This window comes from Trematomus bernacchii, unplaced genomic scaffold (genome assembly GCF_902827165.1).
Source record: "Trematomus bernacchii unplaced genomic scaffold, fTreBer1.1, whole genome shotgun sequence".
Classification (NCBI taxonomy): domain Eukaryota; kingdom Metazoa; phylum Chordata; class Actinopteri; order Perciformes; family Nototheniidae; genus Trematomus; species Trematomus bernacchii.
Genome location: NW_022987724.1, coordinates 776,674 through 804,027, shown reverse-complemented (window position 1 = coordinate 804,027; position 27,354 = coordinate 776,674). Strand labels below are relative to the sequence as shown.

Below are 27,354 nucleotides of genomic sequence, written 5' to 3'. Positions count from 1 at the left end.
CAAGTTTTACAGTCCAAGTGCAGTAAGTGAGTAAATGTTACTTTCCAATCAGACACAGGATTTAGTTGGAGATTTCATTGTGGTTTATTTGCACTCAAATCATGTGATATAGAGCTGCAAGGGAAAAACAAGAGATAAAAGGAATTAAATGTGGTAACACATTGTTCAGCACCGGTGTACATTTGGGACAGGAGAAGATTCACTAGAGCTTCTAAAAGTCACATTTGTACAAAAAACAAACAATGATGTAGGAATGTAACTGTAGAGTGAGGATCTTCTGTTAAAAATAATCAAAATCGTGTGTGCATACCTGCTTTACACTACAGGTTTTACAAAAACAAAACAAAATCACGTACAAAGACAATTATTCACAAGAAATACTCTGTAACTAAACAAAACAATAAAAATACAGTAGTAGTATCAGTGCTTTTCCTTAGTTGCTCAACAAGCATGCCTTCCAGTTATAATGCGTTCAGTGTCCTACAGTGTGATGGCATTTGATACCCTGACAAAATGGCCTTCATTGACTAACATATCTGCTTAAATCAATTCCACTCTGTGAATGCTGAAGAGGATCCCATCATCTTCACTTTAAGCATCACAGTAGGGCTGGGCAATAGGGAAGAAATCATGTATCACAATATGTTGGGCCAAATACCTCACTATTGTGACATATTGTAGGGTTAACCATTGATGCTTTCACAAAAAAGTGAGAATTTTGATAATTATCACCAGTAATGCGGATTTAAAGACTAATCAGGTAAAGGCAAATAATATAAAAGCTAAAGAACAGTGCGGTAAATTGAGAAAATGTAACTTTAAACCAGGAACAGAAAGCTTACAATAACCAAATTCTAAAACCACATGTAGTCACATATCACGATATAATATTATTGCCCAGCCCTACTTCACAGTGGTGTAATTGTCAGAGGAATATGTTACACCCTGCCTTTCAGACCAGTACAAAATGACCAAAGGAACATCATGATCTGTGTCTGGCGATGTGTTTGTGGGTGTCAGTGTTCTCAGGTGAGAAGAAGGCAGTTTGGGTGAGACTTTTTGCTCTCTGTGGTGAAATGGATACGTTAAAAAAAAATGCATCGCAACATTAGTGCTTATTACAGTAGTTCTAACTATGCTACCATGCACACAGCATAGGTTCATTCACATTTGGTGGGGGTGGAACAGACGTCTATTCGGCTATAAGGCTGTAAACATGATCGGAAATACTTATCGGTGAATAATTAACTACTGAACCAAGACCTCGTTCTTATTTAGGAAATATTTCTAACGCGGTAGCATCGACGGAAAATAGCACAATACAATATAAATAATCAATAAACAAACGCATAGAAAAGGTTAGCTTGCATTATGATACTTCAAATTGGTCAAATATTTTTCATAACTGACATTATAATGTCATGTTCCTTGTAATAATTTATTACATGTCATTCACTGAGGCTCGCAGTAAGAAGGACATTTGTGATATTTGTGACATTAAATCATGTAAAAAGGCATCTAAATAGTACATGATACAAGTGCAAAATCGTATTTTACAGTGAGGTAACACAATCGCATCATAAAAACCATGACTCACCTCTATACTCCTAAAACTATTAGTAAGATATTTCCCCTAATGTAATCCAACAGCCAAAGATATTCATTGGCAACACTTTTTTAATTTGCTGCTTATATTTGGTTAACAATTGACTCAATTTTTGGTAACCAATAATAGTTTGATCGATATTCAAATATTGTTACGGCAAATATCCTACAGTTTAACGTGTCCTACGTTACTGTGCTGAGTTCAACATACAAACTCCAGAAAGAAAAACAAGTTGTCTTGCTTGGCCATATGTTTCCCTCAGGTGTCGATCTTCAGCGTCACTTCTGATTGGTTACCAGATTCCGCTGGATCTCCCTCCAGGAGGAGCGAGGATCCTGGCCGAGGACCTCTTAGGAATTTTGTCATCGATCTGGGCACCTGGAGCAGAATATGATGGTGTCCAGGGTTCAGCACAAGGTATTTCTAACTAAATCATATTTTCTTGAAAAGGGTTGTCTCGAAACAGCTTTAAATATAATTTATTCTCATTCCATTTAATTGGATGTAAAAGTATATTGACATGGAATACGGCCATTTGTTGCTCGAATAATACAAACAGAAAATAATCCAATAAATCCCCAGGCATCAACCCTTTGTACATTTGATGCAAAAAGCTATCTACTGTCAAATCTGTCTAATTAAGAAATAACATTTAAAAAATATATATTATTTAAAAGTGTACTAGGCAACTCTTGGTCAGAATGTGTGTTCATGTGAGGAATATATCTGAAAACCAGGAGGGGTAAGCCTTCTGTTCTGTATACCTTTTGAGGTGCCAAGAATTACTCAACTACATTTCTCATATCTATGGCGCCCTCATCAGGCTAAGTGGTGTATGTTAACATTTTTAAAAAGCCAAAAGGTGCCTCAGTCACAAGACACACAGCATCTCAACAGGTGGAGAAAAGAATAGCCAAAAAAGATATCTCTATCACATTCCTGGTGACATCATATGCAAGTTAAAATGGAAATGTTCACGGATATCTGAATGAATCTGCTGGTTCTTACCAGACAGGCTGAAGCTGGACCCTTGGAGGTCCCTCACGCCGCCATGCCGAGTGGAGGGGCGCGTCGGAGTGTCCAAATCTGAAACCCCAAATTCCCTTTTTCCTGAGTTGAGCACCGGGACTACTTCACCAGTGTAGGGCTCTCGTTCCACAGCTTTCACAGCCTGGCTCTGGAAAGTCAACGTGGTAAGACAAACAAATGAACACAATCAGGTTAATGAACATTTGTAAGCAAACAAACTTGTTATGGAATAGTTTTATACCTAGTTATAAACATGAGTACTAACTATTTATTTTCAACTAGAAGAAGTATTACAAGTAAAAGACCAAAAGTAGCTCTTCTGACAGCTAAGATTGCAGATTTGTAGGACTACAGTTGGTCTGCAAGATTTCATTTAAGATTGAACAAAGAGAGGTTTGAAAAGCTTTGAAGTTTGATGATGAAATAGAAGGAGAGAAAGAAAAGAGAGACAGTAGGTAGGTAAAACAAGTGGAAACCAATAAAAGGAAAACTAAATTAAATTAAAGAAAGGAATGAGAGAGAAAGAAAGATGGATAAAAGAAGGACAGAAAGAAGAAAAGAAGGAAGGAAGGAATGGATACAAAATAACTAAACAAATATGGGAAAAAAGAAAAACAAAGAATGAAAAGAATGAAATAAGTAACAAAGAAAGAAGGAGTGGAGCAAGAAATAAATTAATAAAGGAAGTAAAGATGGTCATGTCTGATACCTTTTCCCTCTGCACCATCTTCTTGTAGAGGAGATCTGGGAAGGTCCTCAGGGGGCAGAACTTCCCCGAGCCCTCAGCACATGTAAACATCCCGTTCTCATAGACCACACGGCCCCGGCTGATGGTGACCAGCGGCACGCCATGACAGCGGAGACCCTCATACAGGTTCACATCTCCTCCCTGGAACTGGTTATCCACAGAAATGGTCCTGCAGACAGAGATGGAAAGAGAAGAAGAAAACCCAGTTCATTCAGAAACCCAATCAGCTTCTAGTGATTGGAGATAAAAGCTGCTGTGAGGCACGCTGGTCGATGAATGGATGGATAGAGTTTCATACTTGGATCCCTCGGGGTCCCAGACCACAACATCAGCGTCTGCTCCCGCGATGATCCGACCCTTCTTCGGGTAGAGGTTGTAGATCTTGGCTGCGTTTGAGCTTGTGACGGCAACAAAGCGATTCTCATCCATCTTACCTCCAATCTGGGAATTAAAGAAAAGACAACACTTGTGTTTGTAACCTAAGAGGGACAGTGCACATTATTAAACATTGTTGTATATGCCAAGTTACTATTTATTATCTGTAGACACTGAAAAATGTTTTCAGGCACCCTAAAACAAATTATAATATAAAAAAAAAAAATATAGAAATAATTAAAACATGCTAAATTACTTACAATAAAGGACATGCCAAAAAAAAAGATAAAAAAGGCCATTGTTACTGAAAATATGGACTTAAACATCTGACTGAAACAACTTATGCACCAAAAGCAGAAACATATATTTGTTCTGCCCTTAGAGTCGTTATTTTCTCCTTAGAATCGATAACCACCAATACAAAACAGATGCTCTATTTTTGGGCGGTTTTCTAGCAGCCACTCGGGAACAAAAGAGCTCCACATACCACTCCTTTCTCCCAGATGACGCTCATGCGATCCTGAATGCCGGGGAGCCCGTGGGGGATCTTTGTGAAGTCATCCTTACCCATCGCTCTCTGTTTGGTGGTGAATGGACGGTGGTCCGAGCCCACAACATTCAGAGTGTCGCTGCGGCCAAACAGAGTGAGATCACATTTAGAAACCAGAAACACTGACATCAGACTACATTTAGTGTGAGGTTTTCTGGTTTTCCTCACTTTCCCAGCAGGCTCATTAGGTAGTTGGGAGTGCTGGGGTCCAGGCGGAGAGGGGGCACGGTGACGTGTGCAGCAGCGTAGGCCCAGTCCTGGTGGTAGTAGTGCATCCCGTTCAGCACAGCGTGGGCTGTGGTGGTTTCCCCGTGGACAACCTTACCTGTGGTTAGACAGTACATATAATAAGGCACACTATAGTGAAATTATAGTGAAAAGAGTGCTGTAAGAAAAGGGACAGAGGTTAAGCATGCAATAGTTAAAACGATTAGGCAAGCAAACAGAAAATTACTGTTTCATTACTTTTCATAAGATTTTAAATGTGTTGGAATGCAGAGCAAAAAAATGAGGACTGGGATAAGATGGGGGGTGGAGGGGCAACTAGAAAATGTCCATACAGTAGTGAGGGGGGGTTTCTCTGGAGCCAGCTTTTGGTAAAACATTAAATTCATTGTCCTTCACATGACATCCCACTTTCTCACCCCCAAAAACATGGCTGAATATTTGGGTATTTCCAAGATATGTGGCCATGCTCAGGAAATGCAAGATGGGAAGAAGAGTACTTGGTCCCAGTTCATATTTCATATTATTTGCTTTGAAAAAGTTCCCAACAGAAGTAGGCCTTACCCTGCATCTTGGCTGTAGCAATGACATCTCCTGCAGACATGCTGGACACATTGACCAGATAGATCGGGCAGTGGGCCTGGAGGAAAAAACACACACACACACAGGGAATACATTCTAATATAGAAAAGCACATCATTTTATTCATTTTCCTAAGACATGTTTTTCTGTGCACTCAGACTAGTGCTGTTTTTATTATTTTTAGAAAGGTCTTTATAGGGTATTTTTGCGAACAAACTCATTTTCCTTTATTCGTGCTGAACTCACCCTATTTGCGATGGTGATCGCCCTGTGGGTCGCCTCTGCTTCCAGCTGTAAAGAAACATAATTCTGTGAGTTATTATGTTGAGATATAATTATTTTATTACAAAAATAATATCAATACTCTTGACAAGACTCTGGATAGAATGAAAGTCATCCTGAGTATGTTACCTCTTCAGGCCTGCTGATTTCTATCCCCTCTGGGCCACTGATGCCCAGGTCCAATGCTTCCTTTGCACCCTGCGAAGAGACAAGAGAATATCATGAATAATATTGACTACAAATGGCTACAAAATCAATTAACACAAGCATCTATGATAACTTGATGTGTTAGATGAACAGATATAAGTGATCCCCTCACCTCGGCCACCAGCTCCCCGTTCTCAGCGTGGACCCTTGCTATGGCTCCGATGTCCTTACACTGCTGCAGAGCCTGGAAGAGCTCGCTGTCCCTCAGCATGAACATGTCCTTATAGGCCATGAACATCTGGAAGGAATTCACCCCGTGCTCCCTCACCAGCTTCTCCATCTCAGCTCGCACCTGCAGGAAGTGTAAATGAGCCTCAGCATCTCTCCGCTTAAACCAAGTGTCTTTTTAAAATATATCTGGGCCACGGTCAAAACTGTTTTTGCTTAGTAATGTTATTAACTGAGTGAAATGACCCAGAAGTATCTAAGTGGCAGCCATGATAAGGGCTGGTCCAGTTCTATACATTCTATGGAAAGCTGCTTCAATGCTTCCTTTCATATCTCCTTTAGCATAGGGAACACTGGATCATGCCATGCGCAAGGAACATATAAAGCAACGCAGCAAGGTGAAATTCTGTTTAAGACAGGAATCTTAATGTGAATTAAGCAGCATTTAGTTTGTCACTTTGACCAATTTCTATGTATTGTTACCAACGTTGCTGAAAAATAAATAATCTGCCATTGTATAACATCATGACATTTTCCAAAGAGGTCAAGGAAAAGCTGTAAAGAAAGGAAGTCATTCTTTTTCACCACAGCCCAGGTCTCTGTTATTGGTGTATTTTTTATTTCACGTTCTTTTAAACTGTTTGTATATTTTTGTAGATAAGTAGAGCCTAAACATATATAATAGATAGTTACTTCAGTCTGACACATTTGAACTCATCTCCATGTCTTCACCTGCAGGTGGGCGATAACCACTCAAGGAATTGTACAAAATCACTTACAGAGGTACAGCAGAAGAAAGACACACCACACCACACAAGTTTATTTTCATTGAACATTATTTTGAATAGGGAAAATAAATCATGTGTAGTGGGATTACCTTGGGTCCCCACCAAGTCACTCCCACGTGCAGAGCGTAGTCGCAGCAGGCTTTGGGGTCTGCCGAGCTGCGGCACTTCTCGTAGGCTTCCAGCAAAGACTCATTCTTCTCTGGCAGAATGTGTCCGATCACCATTGTTGTACCGCCAGCAAGAGCCGCCTAGAAGAAATACAGACAACAGTTATTAAGTTACCCAAATTGTAGGGGGGTAATTCTGTAATTATTATTATTAAAGACTTAAATGCACTGAGGTTAACTGAAATAACTGACTTAACTGAAATAATAATTAAACCGCGGCATTAAGCGATGTTAAAGGAGAATATATTGATTTATTAAACCCATAAATACTAGAGGGAGTAATCAACATAACTCTTCTGCTCTGGGCATAAAGGTAGAAGCCACAATTGCTATTAATGCACATTTGTTATGGTTATTTGTATAACGATTGCTGAGGGGAATACAAATCCTTTAGTAGTCAATTAACTGCCCCTCACAGTATAATCAAAGCTCACTGTATAATATATTTTTTACGACATCAGCACTTATTGCTTATTATCTCCCATAGACTAAGATGTTTCAAACCCACGCGTACAGTAGATGTGAATAACCCCGACACGTGAAACAGAGTGTGTTTTGTGTATGAGTGCATGCTTCACTGAGCATCTGTCAGCTGACCCTAGAGAGTGAAGAGGGAGGGGGGCCTTGTGTCTGAGAGCCATTGTCTCCAAGCACAATGGCGTTAGTGAAAAGGCTTTGCAGCAGTCTTTGCAGCAGCCCCCCGGTATCCATGGAAACGGATACCGATCTGCATTTGTCTCCGGACTTTCTTTTTTTTTGGAGCGTGTAGGGAGGGGCGAGGCAGAGAGGAGTGAGGAGAATAGTGTCTGTCACCGGCGTCTACCGGCAGCAGTCTGTCTGTCCAGTTACTAAATCTGAAGCCCAGCCTCCGTCACCTCTCATACTCCATCATCTCTCACAGTGTTGAGTCATCATGGAGCCCTGAAGGCAGGGCAGGGTATCCCAGGCTTTATCAGACGCCATGGTGACTTTATTCCACACATTCTGGCAGCCTCGCTAACAGCAGAGTGCCAAATCATTCCTGTGTGATGCTGGTGAAACACACGCTCTGCAAACTTGTGATACTTCAAGAAACTGCCAAGTAGGGCAGGTTTAAGTGGATGAATCTGCTGATTAAATAAATAAACTTTAAATAATTGATAATCATTTTGTCTGAGAGAGATGTCCATTACAAGTCTAGCTTCTATTTGAAATGCTTCTTAGCTTTTTTTTATTATTGAATCTCGCTCTCTGAGGGGCTTATTACAGATCTGAGTCCAAGGTGTCTGTCTAGCCAACAAATAAACTCAAATATATTCGACTAACAATCATAGGAAAAAAAAAGAACATCTTCAAATATTGGAAACTGAAACCAGGGAATATTTGCAAATGTTGCTTTGAAAAAATGACTCAACAGATTAGTCGATAATGAAAGTGTCTAATTAACTTTCTGCCCATTTACTAATGAGTTAATCAACTAAGGCTGGAGCCACACGAGGACGATAATGCAAACGGACTGCAATCGTTATCAAAAAAGTATTCCGTCCACACGCAACAGGCACCAGAAACGTGTCCGTTCACACGAGACCGCTCAAAAGTGCTGGAGACGCTGTAGTACATATGCCAGGCCTGTAAGTGGCGCTGTAGTCCTGCCACAAAAGCAGCGAAGAAGACTTCCTGCGCATGGTTGCCATGGTTGCCCTTCTGTTTATTCTCCGCTGTTGACGCTCTGGCTCTTTTTCTCCCTCCCCGAGGCAAGCGTTTTCTCCTGCTGCTGTAATTCTCTCCGGTAGTCCACCAGCAGATGAAAAACACCCACCTCTCCGCCTCTTCCAAGGAACGAGGGGACCGTGCGGCAGAGTTTCAGTTAGATTTTTTTTCGCCGGTCAACATGTCCGTTAAAGTTTAAATCTTCCGGACAAAATTTGAAAAGTGCCGGTTAAAGGTCTTCTTTGTTATTTATTGAGCTTTAAAACAAATGAATAACGACTCTATATAATAATATAAGAATACAAAACGGAGCCTCTCTTTTCCTCCCCCTCTTTTGACAGCCCAGCAGCTGATCTCTGAGCAGGAGAGGTGGGGAGAGGCGGGGCTATTGCTTCAACGTTATCAGGAAATGATCGTATAGGCGTAAACACGGAGCCGTTTGCCCCCCCAGAGCGTTTCATTTGCAGATCTACCCACCTTGGGACCCGTTATCGTTATCGTTTTCTGCGTTTCCATGTCGGCCTCGTGTGGCCGAACCGTCTATCTGATAGTGAACTGTAGCAGATACGACCGTTATTGTCCTCGTGTGGCCGGGGCTTTAATGGCTAGGGGCTCTACCTCCAAAATGAATAGCATGGCTGAAATAAAACTACAGCCGCCTTCATCTGCCTCATTTAACTTATAAGATGCTGTATATCATTGTATCATTCCATTTTAATGCCTCATATTTAATATAATTTTAGTGTTCACATTTCGCTCTAATTTTGTCATTTTACTTAGACATGGTAGTAGAGTAGTCGTATGTCAAAAACAACAACATAATGGATGACAAAAAATTAAGAAAGCTGTCTGACATATCAAAACCAAACGGAAAAAGCTTCTGTGAAATCTTAGCTAAAATAAGCATAATTAATAAGCTTGCAATGATCTCTATCTAATGTGGAAATAACACATTTGTGAACATAGGAAATCTAAAAGTTAGGGTGATATCCAGGAAATCAAGCACAAAAACTTGAACTTGAAAATATAGGTCACAGTCTTAATTTGCAAATCATTGCTCTTATTTCATGCTTTGACTTGCTGTGACATTTAGTGTTGCTTGTGCTCTGATCTACAATTAGGAGAGGTGTCCTACTTCAAGTCTTAACTCTCCTCTCTTCTTTTCTCTTTCCATTCCCAGCAGGACGTTACCTTGGTGCCGCTGTAGAAGTCGTCTGCCGTGGTGGCGTTCATGAAGCTCTCCTCCAGGTGGACGCTGGTGTCGATCCCCCCGGGGAGGACCAGTTTTCCAGAGGCATCGATGACTTTGGCTCCACCTGGGATCATCATCTCCTTGCCCACCTGCTGGATGATGCCGTTCTCGATGTAGACGTCGGCCTCCTGGGTGCAGTCATCGTTCACCACCTTACCGCCCTTTATAAGGATCCGCACATTCCCTGAGCTGGAAGACATGGCTATAGCTCTGTAAGGAAAAAAGAAGGAGAAAGATACTCATTTAATCCTGTTTTGTTCGGTATTGTGAGCAGCCGCTAAAACTGTAGTAAACTGACTCAAATCTAAACAAGAAAAGGCACTAAAAAGTTACAAAAACTGCAATTTTTCTATGAGATAGATTACTTTTTACAGTTCCTCATCTTGAGTGTAGTAAGTCTAGCAGAGCTAAGAAGCAGTGATGCTGTCCTGAGACTGGTCTGTCAGGCTGTGACTGACATCAGCTAGAGGACTGAGGAGGCTGTCACTGCCTGTGACCTGACGTCCCAGTGCACAGTGACGTAGTGGGGATTAGAAAGAGTCCAGTAGTGGATCACAATAAGGCAGACAAGGGTCAATAAGGCCTTTATTTTGAAAGGACTAGAGCAGCATAAAGCCACTAACAATGATGTCCACTCAGAAATAATCATAGTGGCCAAACAATATGAGCTGAGAAATGTATTGGTGTTCCTGCCATTCATTGCAAATGTCTCTACTAGCAAAGAGCTATGAGCTTTCCCCAGCTGGACCAGGTAGGGAACCTTACAGTTTCAATTATACTCTCAATTATTTTAGAGACCGGGGTCATTAGGCAAACTTCATTGCACAAAATCATGCAAAGTATCACAGTAGTATCCAAACAATCCTCATCATTCAAAAACATCCACAGGAAATAATTGAACACCCAAAAGGGCAAGGTATGTCCAATCTGTAATCTGAAAATGTAAAATCCATGTCAAGGCCAAAAATGATAAATATTTGGGTTAATACGCAGCGCTGCCCAACCTATGGATTTGTACCCACAAAAGGGGTCGTCAGAGGTTTCTACTACACACTATTTAGACTTTTCTCTACTCTTTTATTTTTTTTATTTGTCACCTATTCAACAATTGTACCTCTACTGCATCTAGGTAATACTCCTAATAAGATAATACAATAAGATGTCCTCAATATTTGTTCTTGGTATCAGAGTTTTTTGGTTACATGGTTTAAATAAGTACACCTGCTTGGTGTTCTATTGATTGAATCCAGTGTTTTTGACAGTAGACTAACTAAAAAGTCATTCCTGGCAGCATGGAGAGTTAAAACAGCTTGCTAAAAATTTTTTTTTTAAATTACATTTTCAGTATAATAAACAAATATCTATAAATACATTTTAGCCAGAACTACAAAGGTTGCTCCACTCCTTCTTGGGTAATCTGGGTCTTTGATCAATAACAAAGAAACAACCTCGAAGATCTGCTCCTCCCTTCCATTCTTCACCAGTGTATTAGTGATGTGATGTATGATGTGTGTGTGTGGCCATCCTGCGTGCTTGCGTTCTTGCGCGCGTGCAGGATGCGTACGTATGAGGGTGCGGCAACTTTACTGCATGGCATGGACTCCTTCACACATCCAGATCTGATGCCTGATAATGGGAGGAGAGGAGGATGGCTTATGATGGGCATTAATCCTAACAGGCTTCAAGTTAGGAGACGAAACAGTCATTCAAAAGGTCCTGTGTTCCCAAAGAGCCTGGAAGCAGCTACACCCTATAATAAAGTTATTATGATAAGACAGGGCCTATTGCTCAGTATGCACTATGGAAGTTCACGCCGGTTGTCAATAACAAACAGGTGAGCTATGATTTAGGACCTATGACATAAAACGTAAATAGATAGATTATTCATTTAACTGTGGTATACACTACACATGTTTTTTAATGTTCACTTTGTAGTATACACATAGGCTATAGTAGGGCCTTGCTAATGTTGGCCACATTTCTTTATTTGTATTTGATTTGCCCATTAATGCTATTTTATGAAATAACAGGTATTTAAAATGCAATCGCAGATATGTCAATAAGTAGAAAACATAATTATCCAGGCAGATAATTATACATTTACTGTAAAGGTGTAATCGCAGCGGAGTGATGACACTTCCACTTGTGAGACCTGACACAAAGAACCCGGTCCCCATCCGGCATGAGCGGCGGAGGCACAGCGAGCATTAGCGACCTACAAACCGCTTCACCGCCTCTCAGTCCGCCTCTTCCTCCACAGTGAGGACAGGCCTGCTATCTAAAGTCTCTCCACATTGTAACCCTGCACACAGGTTCTGAGGTGTAGTTGCACTTCAGGGTGTGTGGAGACCGGTGGAGGCTGGAAGGCAGGGCAGACACTCAGCCGTGCAGCCCGGGGGCATGGAGACAAATCTCCGGGCTCCAGGAGAGGATTCCCCCCATCAAAGAGCCACCTGCTCAGAATAAAGCTGAAGGTGTGCACCACATACCTCCTCTCTATGCTGCTGCTGATCCACGCGTCTCTCTGCTTACTTTCCTACAGGAACAGGACGCAACACAATCCGTGGATGGCACTTTCCGAGGAGACACTCGCCAGATGGATGCCTTCCTGGCCGGTCCGGGACCAGCAGATCGCAGCCTCATTACAGTCAACCAGCGAGGCTGCAGAAGTAAGACTTCCGGTTATGGCTTTCAAAATAAAATCTAAGTTGTTTTTCTTTGCAAAAGAATGATGGGACAACATTTCAGATCATGTTTATTACAAAGAAAATAGGTTTCTACATACAAGTGTTTCTAAAGTATTGGTGCATAGCAATAACCATACATTTAGAATTAAAATAATACAATAAAAATACTATGTTTCTTTTGTTTTTTGTATGAAGGCATACAATGTAACCGAAGACACTTCATAATAATCCGATTTAAATGCCATTTGTCTAGCTTTTATTGTTTGACAAATTACAAATGTGAGCAGCAATTTAGAGATCTCGAGCCAGGATTTGAATTTCATTTTATGCTAAACTGCATGAAATGTACATTTATTTTTCCCACATATGTAATGTGCATCACTAGTTTATGCTTATGCCTTTTTTCAGAATCGTATAAATAAATACTAATATAATAAATACTCTCTCTATATATAAATATATATAATCCTTATTAATCCTTATGACAGATATTACTTTTTTTACACATATTTTGAAGGAACCTGATAGCACTCTTAATAATTGTGCAAATGTACTATTTACTCTTCTCCAAAATGCACTTTAAGCAATTAAGAGTAATTAATACATTTGTAATCAAAATGTTGTAGTATGAAACACAATGGTTGCATCAGCTGAGTGTCCTCTTGATTATAATTGAAGGTAGAAAGCATTGCATTGGTAATCTTAAACAATTGGACTACATGCACATACTGGGTTTCTCTCTTACACATTTAAACGCTCTTATTTTGTTGGCTAATCGCTAGTCTTCCGGTACTATTCCAGCTGTCTCCGAATAACTTGATGCAGCCCTCAGCATCCAGGATGTGAGACGGTGCGACGGTCCAATCAGCAGAGGGGAGGGTGGCTCGGTCGCCTAAGCAACCAATTACTGTGGATTTAGGGCGTGTCTACTGTGAGGAGGCTGTACCACTAGCAGAGGAGGGGGGGGGCATAATTATAATATAAGGGTGAGGCTGCATAATGAATTTGTATTATGTCTTATCATTATTATATTGGATATGATGGTTAAAATGTCACTATGACCTATAATTTATTATAATTTAATAGCTCAGTCTATATTTTCTTTCAAGACCTTAGCATGATCCGAAACAATTATGCAAGAACATTTTTAAACATTAACAAATATGTATTAAAGATCATTTGCTATTAGTAGTTAATGTACGTGCAAGCCCTTAAAGCTAACATGAATGGTGGCTTTATGGTGGCAACATGTTCAGCTCTAATAAGAAAGGAGCTGCAGGGCAACACCCTGATCTTAAGCACTGTTGGTGGGGAGGACCCAGGTGTCAAGACACTGAACAGCAAATCCCCTGAGGCATGATGGCATGGAAACTGGAGCTGAATATCAATATCCACAGCTCCCCCATCAGCCCCCTGACAATTTGAAGCTAATTCACAGTAATGAGAACATTAATTTTGGTTTGCAATGTCTAAATATTAGCCTTATGATGGGGCCACGTGTCAATGGAGGTCCTCTTAGGCCACCCGCAAAAAAGTTCTCATTATCAAATGGTTGTTTTTCCTTAATTCTGTTTTTTTTGTTAATACTAACAATATATTTTCTCATTATGACAATATTTTGGATTTAGTTTTCATAAATATGAAAATTATAACACCACCCCATCCTTAAATAGAACGAAGCCATCTTTAATGTTATTTGGTATACTCTCTCAAAATAGTCAAAAATACCTTTAACACATGGAGACCAATAACAAAGGCTTTTATTGTTACATTTATTTTCTTACCATAATTAAATTATATAAATGCAACATTTGAGATTATCTGTTTTATTTATTTGTTTTTATGAAAGTTTTTCTTTTTGATTTTGTCTTTGTTTCTCTCGTTGGAAAAAAGTGATGTCATGTATTTCCGAAAACGAATCACAATTTATTTAGCTACATTTGAGACAAAACCTATTGACATTGTTTGGCTGTTTTTTCCAAACTTTGATTTAGCAACAGAAAAATAATGAATAATGAATACTATAGAGAAATATTTGAGATTGGAAACTATATTTTCATGTACATTTTATACAATCTAAATAAAAAAGGACAGGAGGCTGCAGATTTTTGCACAAAAACAATACATTTATTCAAGTGTTCTCCAGCACAAGTACATACGGAGCCTCTATCTTCTCTCTGGACACTAAACTTAAGTATGGGGGGGGGATAGGGTGGAGAATGACTGCTACATTTGCTGTACGAACTGGTCTTGAGGAAAAGCGTATAGGCCATTAACAGTTATGACGGAAAGAAAGTCACACAGAGCGTCAACAGTATCACCGAATATAGAAGTATTGACCTGCCTTGAACAGTAAAACTCAGATGTTATTTCTGATTTAAAAAACAAACCAAAAAAAACATCAATTCAAAACAACATTTTGAAAACAGACATGGAGAATATTACGGCGTGGAATGTAGGATTAAGAAGAAGCAATGAGTATTAAGCATACATTATTATGCTACAGTAAAAGTTACCAGATTTTTTTTCTCACATGATTTTCCCACAGATAAGCACCAACTACAGCAATCTCTAGTCTAAAACAATATAGGAAACCTTTCATTATTTGTTATCCTTATTTTTTCAAGTACAAAGTTAAAATGCCTTTGTTAATATATTTATATGAGTGAAATAATAGTAATTTTCTGTTACTACAAGGAACTTAAAAACAGTCATTGTCAAGACTCTTCCAACCAAATATATTTTTCTTGTTTGGATAAAATGTTTAGCACCATTAGAAACACAGACAATCCCTATTTTTAAAGTCTTACAAAAGGAAACAGAAGCAGAAAAACACCACCATGTAGGGCTGTGCAGTGAAGTTGAGCGCGTTCGTCTTAAAGCTGTCCTCAGGCCACTATTAAGATCACATGACATTAAATCTGGATTCACTTGACACAAACAAATCAGTACGATAAAGTCGACTTGGAGTCTCCCTACATCTAAGTTTTGAATCAAATTTGTCACTTGATTTTTTAAATTTTAACCTAGATTTTTTTCCTAATTTGATGATATATATTAGCAAAGAATTATATTTGTACATCTCATATGTAATAAAAACGAAAGGTAAAAACAAATTGAAAACAGCCACCGGAAAACTCTATGTACAAAATGTACAAATGAGGGGGAACTATTATAGGAGGAGTGGGTAATAACATCTGGTTAAAATATCACAAAGCACAAGAGCTCATATTGAGCCCGGTGTGCATGGACAAACATGATGGCAATAAGGTCACTTAAGAAATTAATTACATTAAGAAATTAAATTTTAAATTTAGCATCTTAAATATGATATAGATAAGCGATAATATCAGTTTTTATTACCCTCTATACTCTTTGAGTGCCGACGTCTTCGTCAAACACTGTGTCAGTTTTTCGTTTTGACAAACTGCAGCCTAAATCCTCCATATTTATCTGAGAGGTTACAATCAAGAGAATTACGTTTGTGAATATAATCCAAATTTTGGATCAGCAATTCAATTTGTCAACATGACGACTACGATTTATCAGGGAAATAACAAAGGCCCAACTGTCCTTCACACGGGACAACATATTATACAATGCGAATGACATAGTTCCCTAACTCTGTCTAACATTTTACAATCTTAATAGAAATAGACATTCTTTGAATCTGGGTACTAACATACTGTATCGCTGCGTTAAAACAGGGAACAATATGGATGATGGAGAAAAGGAAAAGGGGGTTTGGGGTGACACATGTCAATCCATCTACTGTACACTGAGTCAAATAACATGGGTTTCACATATCAAAATCCATTCTTTCACTTCTATTGGCACAGCCCTACTGTATACAAAAAGTATCACACGAGGGTAGATCAGTTCACATCATAAAACAAAATTCACAAGAAACCAAATATCTTTTTAAAATATCAAGAAAAAAAAGAAAGAATACATATAAAAGTGCTTTATAATGTTGATAAAACAGCACAGAATTGCTATAAAAAGGTAGAAGAACTTTGTGAAGCCGCACCATATTGTTGAGGTTTTTGCACCTGACAGTTTTTCAGTTTAGAGAGGTGGAAGTTAGGGAGAGTTACCCGGCCCGGTCACACCCCCGCCCTCCAGCAACCACGCTCACTAACGGTTGTACAGTAATGTCATTGGTCAGGATGAAACTATAAAAAAATTAGTTTCACAGACGTTGATCTTAAGTTATTTTATGACAGAAAACATCATCGCCCATGTGGCTAGCTTCACTCTCTGTTTGTGCAGATCCAGGCAGTGAGCCTAAGTGTTACTTGGCTGAGAGATTAAATAAGCACCAGTAAAAACTGTATATCAAATCTGTAAAATGCAGAGAAGAGCATGTACTCTAACTGCAGTCTACTGTCTGTCACTTGCCTATAAAGTGAATCAAACGACCCACAACAGATTTTTCCAGCAACAGGTTAAAGATCTCCGTATTGTCTAAAGTTGTTTTGCCACATGAGCTATGATGTTTCCCATCTTCTTTGAGCACCATGGTATTGTAACCATATAACAGTAGTACCTTTATTACCTTCAGTTGTAAATATAAACTGTAAACAAAGAGGTATATGTGATCTGGTGTTTTGGATTCTTAGAGACACAGCTATCCTGACACTGAAGAACAATCGCCTTTCTCTTCACATCTCTGTGAGGCTCAGTAGCTGGAAGCATGGCCGCACATACAGTACACTGACACAGCAGAAACATTTCACATATCTCCAAACCATTTCCTATCTTTCGGGTCTTTCCCATCACATCGCCGTCTCTTTTAAAAACCCATGTTTAGCACTTTTCTGTCTCAGTGTCTTGAGAAGAAAGCAAAGTCTCAAGTATAGCTTGCACAAACAAATCAAAAATACTTGATAACACTGCTAAAAGGTAAAATGACATATCAAAATTAAATAGAATAAGAATTACAATTCAAATACGAGAAATAATGTGAAGTCTACGTCATCGTTTTGCTTGCAAATTATACAAGAGTATAATTTGAGGATCAAGGCTCTTATTTCTAGTCACAACATACAGCTGTGGGTCCTAAATGTTTCCGAGCAAGTTTTTTCTTGCCGCTCAAACGCAGGCAAAGTAATCTTTGAGTGGTGCAAACAGGTGGCGGATAACCGGGACGCTCCAGGATCGACCCAGCAGCCTCTGCCTTGCCAGACGGCTCATGTTTGACACGTCCGTGTAGTGGACTGGGAAACCAAAGATCCTGAGAGGAAACCAGCCAGACACAAAACAACAGAGAGAAAGAAAAGGGGAAGACGGAGGGAAATAATGTTGATATTTTGATCAATAAAGATCGGTGAAAGTTAGTTTAAAGAACAGTCTTTCTGTTACATACCTTTCCATTTCAGTGCACCAGAGTATGTCTTCCTTTTCGTTCATGTAGACGGGGAAGTGCTGGTCCTTGCCCTGCTTGATGGAGTTAGACCTGGTGGTGATGGTCCTCACTTTTCCAAACTGACAAAAGGAAGCAAATATTATCAGAATCAGACTCTGAATAAATAAATAAATGAATGAAAAAAATAACAATAAGAGAAAAATATTTAAAAAAATACTATTAAAAGTATGCCGAAAAAATGTAACTATATAATGAAGACAACAAATATAAATATATAGCTTAATTAAAAAAAAGGAGAAGCAGTTGTTTATTAAAAGGGGTGGATTCTGTGTGGGGATAAATTCTCACCACTTACTGATGGATTATCAAACTGTTACCTCTTGCTGCCACTGGGAGGCGCCTGTGTGCAAAGTGCTTACTTCTGCTTTGAGAATTAAATGTAAAGCTTTTTCACTTTTATTCTTTTGATGTTGCGTTTTAATAAAATCATCTCTGACTGCCTCTCTGATTGGTTTCTTGGTTTTCAATTCATGAAATGTCAGGAAAAACAAAATGTATCTTGATACTATCAGTTGCTTTGGACAAAAGCCTCTACCAAATTAATGTAATATAACGAATATAGATGCATGTACTTCTGTTGCGGTGTATTTGTTCTGTCAAAGTATTACTCAATTACCTTAGCTGTTCTGCCGTGCTCTAAGCAGTCCTGAAGGTCCACCCTGTCATTGAACATGGCACTCAAAGGCCTGAAAGAGAAAGAAGAGGAGCCACACTTGACATGAAGTCTTACTATATAACTTTGTACTTCCTTTAACAAATCTGTCAACTATAAATTATATTTTTTGTTTATGGTTTGAATGCCATCCTGTAACTGCAATTTGATTCCTAAAATGTAGGCTACTTAAGCGTTTATTAAAAAAAAATGTTTAGAAAATGAAACAGATATCTGTAGCCAATCAGATGTCTCCTTCCGTTTCAGCCAATCACGTATGCCTATATTTCGTAGCGTAACATCTGCGCAGTCTAATTAACATCAACGGCTCAACAACACCTGCCCGGATGTCAACCTAAACATGGCGTCTGGTAACCATGGATGTAACGGCCTTCAAAGTGTAAGTTAAACAAATAACATGTTTAACTTGTCGTAAGTGATGAAATGTTGTTGAATTATAAATGGTTTCTTTTTTCTTAATATGTCGTTTAGCTAGCTACATAAGCAAGCTAGCTAGCTAGCAAGTATTTGCATGCTAGTGAGCTTCCTGCTTAGCTAAGTTACACCTTGCATTAAAGGTCCCATGACATGGCCATTTCTACTGATCATAATTCCATTGTTAAGGTCTACTAGACCTCAACAATGGAATTATGAACAATGTTCCAAAATCACATTGGTTTCTCATACAGCATCTCTGTATAGCATGTGTATTCACTCTCTGTACTAAACGGCTTGTTGGAGCTCCTGCCCCCCCCTCCCTATTCTGATGAGTCCACCAGAGTTTTACTTTTCTGTACTTTGAGGGTTTGTGACTTTGCAGACCGTTTACATGGATAAAAAGCTTCATAACACACAAGGGGATGGGTAATAACCAGAAAAGCATGACATGGGACCTTTAATGAAGCAGTGGTGTGGGAAGTATCCAGAACTTATAACTAACTATTATAAATGATGTCTTGTGATTAAATACTGCGGTCGATGTTTCAGGCTGTGCTAGCTACTCCTTTTATACTGTTGGGTAGTTTTAGCAAAGAAAAACAGCCCTGTTTTCATTATTGTGAAGACGTATTTTCTAGCTGATCCAAGAGGGGTTTTCAAATTGTTTATTTAGCATAAGAAGTAGGAACATTTTCTCATCCTATAAAGGAACACTTCATCATTCAGTTCATCACAAACCTTCAACCAAACAGTTTTCCCTTAACAGGAAGGGGATTAAAAATTGTTATCTGAAAAGTTACTAAAGCTGTCTGATATCAAATGTAGTTGAAAGTACAACTGATATGTAGTGGATTAGAAGTATAAAGTTGCATATAATGGAAAACTGAAATTGAGTACCTCGCATTTGTGCCTGCGTACAGTGCATAGTAAATGGTTTTTGGTTACATTCCACCACTGGAATGAAGTTAATGTAAATGAAAATAAACTGAATATTTAACATGTTGGACAGGTCATTCAATCTGAGGCAGAGGGAATGGCAATGTGCAGTCTTTGGTTATGGAGCTGTTTGGTCCACTGCTGCATCGCTTGAAGTGATCAGAGCCGAGAGAAGAGCAGTTAGAGCTGGAGCCAGCACCCTGACCAGGAGAAGGTAATGCATTCACTTCACTTAAGCATTCAACTTGCAGATTCCTGCGTTTGGCACTACAACAAAATCCAAAGATTGCTAAATCCTGTAGCGGATGTGTACGTTTGTACTTTACTGCACAAAGTTTAGTTAATACATTTTTCCAAATATTTTCCATAGTGGTTCTTTGTGCTATGTGCTGCTATATTAGCTGATGAAAGTTGCAAATACTTTTATTATATTTGGGGATTTTAATAAATGCATTTGAAACTAAAATAGTTTTGTCTAATTGTATTCAATCATAAATATTTTGGTGTGCATTAATAAACGTATTTTATGGGTCACACAAATAAATGTGACCATCTGATTATATGCCAGAATACACCTAACTCGAACTGCTGAATTAAATTGACAATAGCTAGTTTCAATATGCGGATGGTCTGCTGATTGGTCAGTTACATGTGCTGATCCTTCAGTCTGAAGAATTAATTTCTTAATTTGGGTAATATATATAACTGGCATAGTGACTACCTTAATAAGGGGATTTGTTAAAAGCTTGGCCTATGTCACAAAGCAACTCTGTCAACAAAGTTCTTTATTCCAAGGGTTTCTTTTTCCATTGTGTACGTCTCAGACTGCTGCCTCCCTCACCATTCGCACACCAACCTGTTCATGCCAGGAAGGTTACCCCAGAAGTATCGAGCGCGGTGGGCAGCGGACACTTCCTTGGCATCAATCATCACCGGGTTGCACTGAAATCCAAGTAAAGCAGAGGAGAAAAGACATCAGGACCCAAGGTAAGAGAGTTACCATTTCATATTTAGTTTTTCTAGTTTGTGGGGATAAAATGCTTGTATTTTAAATGTACTAAAATCGATATAGGGTCAGGTGAAGTTCTCCAAAATGTCTGAACTGCAAATGCAAAATGGAGAGCAAAAGACGGCGTCTAAGAGTACATCAAACATAGCACATTAAAATGACATCAAGAGTGTCAGTGCTTCCGTCTCACGATCTGTGTCTAGAGATAATAAATGAGTGCCACAAGGGTGCATTGATAAGCCATCAATCGTTATGTCACTGGCATCACATCACACTGTATCTCTGAAGGATCAGATAAATCTACAGCAACAAGTTCAGCTGACCTCTAAAAAGCGAGATATGTCCCTCTTATCGCTGACGCCCATGGCAACCACGTTTTCAAAGAGCCAGAAGAAAGGGCGGGTTTCCCCCTCCTTTGGCCGAGCCTCGTGGAGCAGCCTGTAAAACTCAAAGAAGAGGCGGCCGGTGCCCTCTGTGGGACAAAGAGAGGCATTGAACAGGGTTGAATATACAGTAAAGGGCACATACTTATATTTCGATGATCTGTGTATTTAGATTATCAACTTGTTGGTATTTGACATGATAGGAATCTAAAACAACATTACAAAGAAATGTATAAAAGTGAACAGTAAACTTGCCAAAAAGACCTTTCCGTGCAGGGTTGACTATAGAGAGGTCATTGCATGGGCTTCCACCAATAACTAGGTCAAAAGGCCCCCACTCGTGTATCTGTTGAAAGATAAGAAACAAAGTCAGAAACACAGAGATAAAGACTGAGGCAGTATAGATAAAGGTATGCTCCAGCACTAGTCTGCCAAGTTTCAAGTATACTGTGCAAAACATTTTGCTTTTCTGCTCTGATTCAGTACCTGTTTAGTTTAGTATATTTTATTTTTTCGAGCGTGTAAAACCAAAGAAAATACAAATGAAACACAAGGTGATACAGACATGATACAGTACTATACAAATGAATGCAATAACAAAACGAAACATTTAATTAATAATTGAATAATCTGTAGTATCATTGTCTGATATCAATAAACAACAAAGCTTTAGCTAATTACACGTCCGAAAAGGGGTCGGAAGAAGTTTACACTTATTTATTTTTTTACATCTTAATATATGTTAACATACAATATAAATGTATACTTATAATCTTGAATACCTGCCTATAGTTGTCATTATGATTGGTTTAAATATGTTTCATATTTAAAACTGGAGTAGTGACCACTAATATCATCATCTCTATCTCATTTGAGTTCACAGTCTGTGTTGCCTTTTCATCCAAATATAGTTTTTCGTCTTTTTCTTTCCTTTTTTTCTAGACGCATTCTCTTATTGATGTTTCTGTTTTGGTACAGGAACATGAAATGATTTGCAATACTTGGATTGCCTACCTAACAAGACAATCTGTAGTCATAGCTAGGTGCGTTGTTCCTGTATTTACTCAGTTGTTCAATAGTTGCTCATTTACGGCGTTTAAGCCACAGATATACCTGTGCATGTTAAACAAGTCGTAATGTGGGATTTGAAGAGTCATTTAGCCAACTCCTTGTATGCATCTAAAGCATAGTACAACTATTTAAAAACATGCAAACTTCACAAGACCCTAACCAAAAAAAATGTAACTCACATGTTTGCGTGTGACGGTTCTCACATCGCCAACGTACATGATGCGACCCTGATGCCGGACGATACCCACAGTGATGGAGTCCTCGCACACTTCAGAGGCTATATAACGATCCACTTCGATGCCAAGGTCTTTCAGAACCAAAAGCCCTGCACAGGACGAGGTCAAAGGTCAGACAGAACATAGTCAAACTGAGGACAAAACTAATTATAGTGCACCATGAAAAGCAGAAACTGATGTGTAGCCTTGAAGCTGTATGTAGCGGAGTTCAAAAAGGATGAGGTGTTATGTGATAGTGTAAATAAAAGTTTATGTGCACTTAATTTTTCCATATGTATTTAAGCTTTATTGCAATTAAACATCTCCTTGCAGAGGTACAACTAATCAAATTATAGACAGGTCCATTTTAGATCACATCGTGGGAATAACATCAAATATAATACTCATGTGCTCATATTGTTGAGCACATATATGTCATTCTAAAACGTTAATAACCTTCCTCCAACTTCTTTCATCTATTTTTAAAACACTTAAAGAGACCAGATCCCCTTGACCCAAATCAGTTTGCCTAAAATGTCTTGCCCCAGATGCAGCATACCCACAAATGCCAGACAAGACAGACGTGGACAGATAGCAAGAGTAGGTCTTGCAAGACAACATAGATAATAAGAGATTCATTCCTCGTTTACTGTCCAATAAGAGTATATCACATATGGAAGTCAATTGATTAGATACTAAAAATAATTGTGAAAATCTTGCATTTAATAAGGAAGTGGGGTATCTGTTTTTGAAATAATCTAGACAGAACATTTTATACAGACTTATAAAGAAAGACGATCCACTTTTTGTCTAACCTGTTGCTATGCCGTCAAATAGCGAAAGGACACGAATAGGCTTCCTCTTTTCCACCATGACTGGGGGGTAATCCTTTGGTGCTTCCTGAAATATATCACAGGGAGAGAGAGAGAGAGAGGGGGAGACAGTGAGACGCAGAGGAAAATGTGGCTCCTTGGTTAGTGGGATTTATATCCTGAAGGTCTATAACTCACAAAATCTTGGTCGTGATTATTTGCAAAGAAGTGCTGGAGACGGCTGGGCCAGTCACTGCGACGCCCGAGCAGACCGAACGAGTTCTTCGGACTACACATGAAGCAGTTCCACGGGTCCTCGTTGATGGCCAAGTGTGCCGCGCCCTGACCCACGAGGAGGTCAACACACTCCACACAGAAACACCTGAACACATGTCGATAGGGTTGGTTAGTACAAGAGATAATATTATACTCCAAGAACAGAAGACTCTAAACATCAGAATCTTCCAATGGTTTATGTGGCAGTATCCATTGGTCAGTTCATTGTGGGTCAAAGATCTGGTTTCATTCAGTAACTAGTGATTTGTGTTCATTGTGGGACAGATCTTAAATTCCAAGCATACTGTATGAAAACTTGCCTTTTCGGTTGTGATGGTGGATATTTTTCATCTCCAGAACTTTTGTATCCAATATGACAGATTGGATGGAGATTGGGACTTTATAACGGGTCTGTATGAAGCATAGCTGAGAAACGGCTGTGACAGATTCTCTTTTCATTTTCATTAAACTGGGTCTCTCTCTTCTGTATGTGCCACTAATGCGGTTTTGTTTGTTGTTCGGTCTGTTTGTCAGCATGATTGCGGATAAATACTGACCTGACTTTTATGGTACGTGCTGGAAGGGTGTCTATTTTTGTATTTCGTTCTACCAAGTTGTTATGAAATAGTGTCTGCTCCTGTAACTGTGAAATGATGTTGCTGCCAGTCCTTTCATTTCAATCCACAACATTTCCATGCACCTATTTTTAGTCTTTCCACTTTTGCACATTTATAAAAATCCATGTGCATAAGTGGAAAGACTGTTTTTTTGTTTAGGTTTGACTAGCGCTCTCCTTCTAGTTACGTCATCTTGAAGCAGCTTCTTCTTCACCAGTTTGTTGGCATCTGACTCGGTAATTTCCACCATATTTAATCTCAATCCATATACTTTTCAAAAATGTGCATTGCACTAGTGGATGAAAGCTTGCAGCAATCACGCGCTTTCTTTTCGCTGATTTTCTGGAAATTCAGTTGTCAACCTGACATTTGCATACTTTTCTTAGATACCATAACACTACATACAGCATATTTCTTCTTTCTGCAAAAGTTGCTGGCATGATTTACATGTAATTGTTTATAAAGACATTGTGGCTTTTTTACCACTACCTTCACCACACAGTAAAACTCAGAAGTCATCTCACCGACAGCAGTTGTTGTTTCCGCACATGAGCACCTCTCTTCCTCCGCAGCAGATCGTGCAGTATGACTGATAGCCATCGTCGTCATATTGATATGCACATTCTAGGAAGTGGTTCTGTCACAAGTAGAAACAGATAAGAGCAGTTTGACATGTTTTAAGATCCAACATGTCATGGGTGCTACTTGAAACATGGAGTTCTGGCTTGTTTTTTGACACAGTAGTTGATGTTGAGTCCCCGACTTTGAATGACCTCTATGTCAGCTTACCTTACAGCTCTGGCACATTCCTCCAGCAAACAGCGGGTGCTCCCGGCTAATATTCAGACTCCCACAGGAGATACAAATGTCTGCAGAAAGAAGTGCAGCATGTCAGTATTTTAAAAGGGGGGGCGGTCAAAGATGTGTGAACTCAGCTGCTGCGATGCTCCAAACTTCATTACAATTATTTGAACAGCTGTGAGGCGAAGAGCTAATGAGCTTAGCAGGTATCTATGTTTGGAGAGGACTCACAAGAGAGCAGCAAATCATGGAAATATGGTTTCTAGATGTTGACTCTTTTATTGTTTTATTAATGTTGATGTATACATTTCTGCTTTGCTAGGCAACGACAAGGGCAAGTTTAAGGCATGTAGGTGTTAACTCTGAGAGGCTGCTTCAAGCCAGAGAGCTCAGCGGACACATCACTTACCCTCTATGCTGCGGCACTTTTGTCTCACTTCTTGAACCAGCCGCTCTGGAAATACAAAACATGAGACACCTCCATGAGTTATTTAGGATTAACACTCAACATAAATATGCGAGGTCAGCAGTATCTCCTTTTAACCTACACAGTGAAGTTGTTGTAGTTATTTATAATCATAGATCAGAAGAAGGAAAAAACAACATGACAATGAATAATATCCAGCAACCATCTGTGTAAATGCAGAACTATAGTTTTCTTATAATAGTCTAAACTACTTTTGCTTGTGCATACACATATATATATATATATATATATATATATATATATATATATATATATATATATATATATATATATATATATATATATATATATATATATATATATATATATATATACAGTAATTCTGACTATGTAGAAGAAATGCTAGAAGTTGTAAATCATGAATTTATTGGCCCATTTTTTAAAAAGCTTTTAAAGAAGAACTGAATTGCAGGCCTCTCTGGAAAAGATGATTCATGTAAGTTAGGAGCCACAGAAGCCCTAAAACTGACCCCTGTGGTATACCAAATTCTAAGGGGAGATATTTTCATCATAAGAAGAGAACAGGATACATTTTAGGTCCAGTTTGGCAGTAAATCCATTCTGGCTACTTGTTTTTATGAAGGACTCATGTTGCATTATTATCTTTAGCAATAGCAGTAAATGTACATGGTGCATTGAATGCTCCTGGACTAGTAATGAGTAGTAAATACGTAATGAGATGCTCATAGATCTCACTCAGAATTAAGAGTCCGAGCCGGTGATGATATTTATAAAAGTTGTTTGGAAATGTAGTACGGCTTGAGCCTTTTTGTATTGTCACATCACTCACTTCCATGTGAAACCTGCCTCTCTAATGGACCTCTTGTCCACACACTACTTCTGAGACCACTTACTCTAATGCTGAGTCTGTCCCATGGGGATGAATACAGAGTTCATGACTCCTATTTAACCCAATAAATGAGGCACCTTACCTCGTGTCCTCTCATCAATGATGTCCTTGACCTTGAATTTCTCTGTTGTGCTTTTGCGAGGCTTTTTGGCTGGAGGAGGCGTATAGGCTGCAGCTTCAGGCTCCACCCACATCTCAGGGTAGACCTCCTTATATGGGTTACGCTCCTCTGGGGGGCACAGCATGTCAAACAATTAAAATGACAAGCAACAACATGAATAATGCAATTACACCCCTAATTTAAGAAATGTGTACTTGAAGAAATCCATTAACAGCTTTTATCTGTGAAATGTAAAAGAGATTGACTTCCTCTCACCTTCTGGGGGCTCTAAAGCCTTGGGTCCAGTGGGTTGAAATCCTGTCATAGCCCAGTCAATCATCTGCTTGTTCAGCATTTCCACTGATTTGGAGGTTTCTGTCTCATCACTGTCGGGGCAGGCCATGAAGGCTTTGCCTGCCCGGGTGCTAGCCGCCTGAAAACAAACAATATTAGAAGCTGAAGTTTATCCTCGTTACAGAAATATAGTCCAGTAAATGACCCAGTGTGGGCTCAACCAAAGACATATTGATTTGATATCCTAAAAATGATTTGATAATTGTCTCTGTATTCCATATCTAAGCACTTTACCGCAGTACATTTCAATGCCTTTTTATGGTTTTATGGAACATATGGGAAATTAACCTTACAATTTATTGCGGCGTGTTAAATCAGAGGAAATAGTTCCAGTGCTTGTAAAACCACAATTATTGTTTTACAACATGTTAATGAGTGCGCTTGCAAGGTTTTGATAGTAGTACTTAGCACTATTGTATGTATAGGGCATGGCTGGCAGTCTACCCCTGATATCAGACTTCATGCTAAAGCTAAGTGTCCATTGGCTTGAGCTTAATTTTAGCGCACAAACAGAGAACTGGTCTATCTCGGCTTTAAATGTATGAACAAGTGAAAACAACTGCACAGTGA

At 39.1% G+C, this 27,354-nt stretch overlaps 2 protein-coding genes across 4 annotated transcripts in view; both read right to left on the bottom strand.

The window, feature by feature from the left end:
* Positions 1–65: 65 nt before the first annotated feature.
* dpysl5a (dihydropyrimidinase like 5a) lies at positions 66–12,290 on the bottom strand. Of its 3 annotated transcripts, none has more exons than XM_034144524.1 (13): positions 12,158–12,290; positions 9,608–9,878; positions 6,650–6,808; positions 5,717–5,896; positions 5,527–5,595; positions 5,362–5,406; positions 5,098–5,173; positions 4,477–4,633; positions 4,246–4,387; positions 3,682–3,824; positions 3,345–3,552; positions 2,615–2,783; positions 66–1,984 (listed from the first exon to the last, which is right to left on the bottom strand). In XM_034144524.1, exons 2-13 carry the CDS (start codon positions 9,866–9,868, stop codon positions 1,899–1,901), a joined length of 1,695 nt encoding a protein of 564 aa, XP_034000415.1. In that variant the 5' UTR covers positions 9,869–9,878; positions 12,158–12,290; the 3' UTR covers positions 66–1,898. The 3 variants fall into 3 exon arrangements, with proteins under 3 accessions (XP_034000415.1, XP_034000416.1, XP_034000414.1); XM_034144525.1 differs by having other exon boundaries at positions 12,201–12,256; XM_034144523.1 differs by lacking the exon at positions 12,158–12,290 and adding an exon at positions 10,034–10,080.
* Positions 12,291–14,454: 2,164 nt separating this feature from the next.
* dnmt3ab (DNA (cytosine-5-)-methyltransferase 3 alpha b) overlaps positions 14,455–27,354 on the bottom strand; it is a 37,612-nt gene continuing 24,712 nt past the window's right edge. The window contains 14 exon segments of the mRNA XM_034144476.1: positions 14,455–17,591; positions 17,724–17,842; positions 18,400–18,469; positions 20,666–20,751; positions 21,142–21,290; positions 21,457–21,547; positions 22,452–22,597; positions 23,303–23,387; positions 23,498–23,681; positions 24,717–24,829; positions 24,982–25,061; positions 25,403–25,447; positions 26,413–26,559; positions 26,707–26,863. Coding sequence (XP_034000367.1) covers positions 17,450–17,591; positions 17,724–17,842; positions 18,400–18,469; positions 20,666–20,751; positions 21,142–21,290; positions 21,457–21,547; positions 22,452–22,597; positions 23,303–23,387; positions 23,498–23,681; positions 24,717–24,829; positions 24,982–25,061; positions 25,403–25,447; positions 26,413–26,559; positions 26,707–26,863 — 1,614 coding nt within the window. The 3' untranslated portion in view covers positions 14,455–17,449.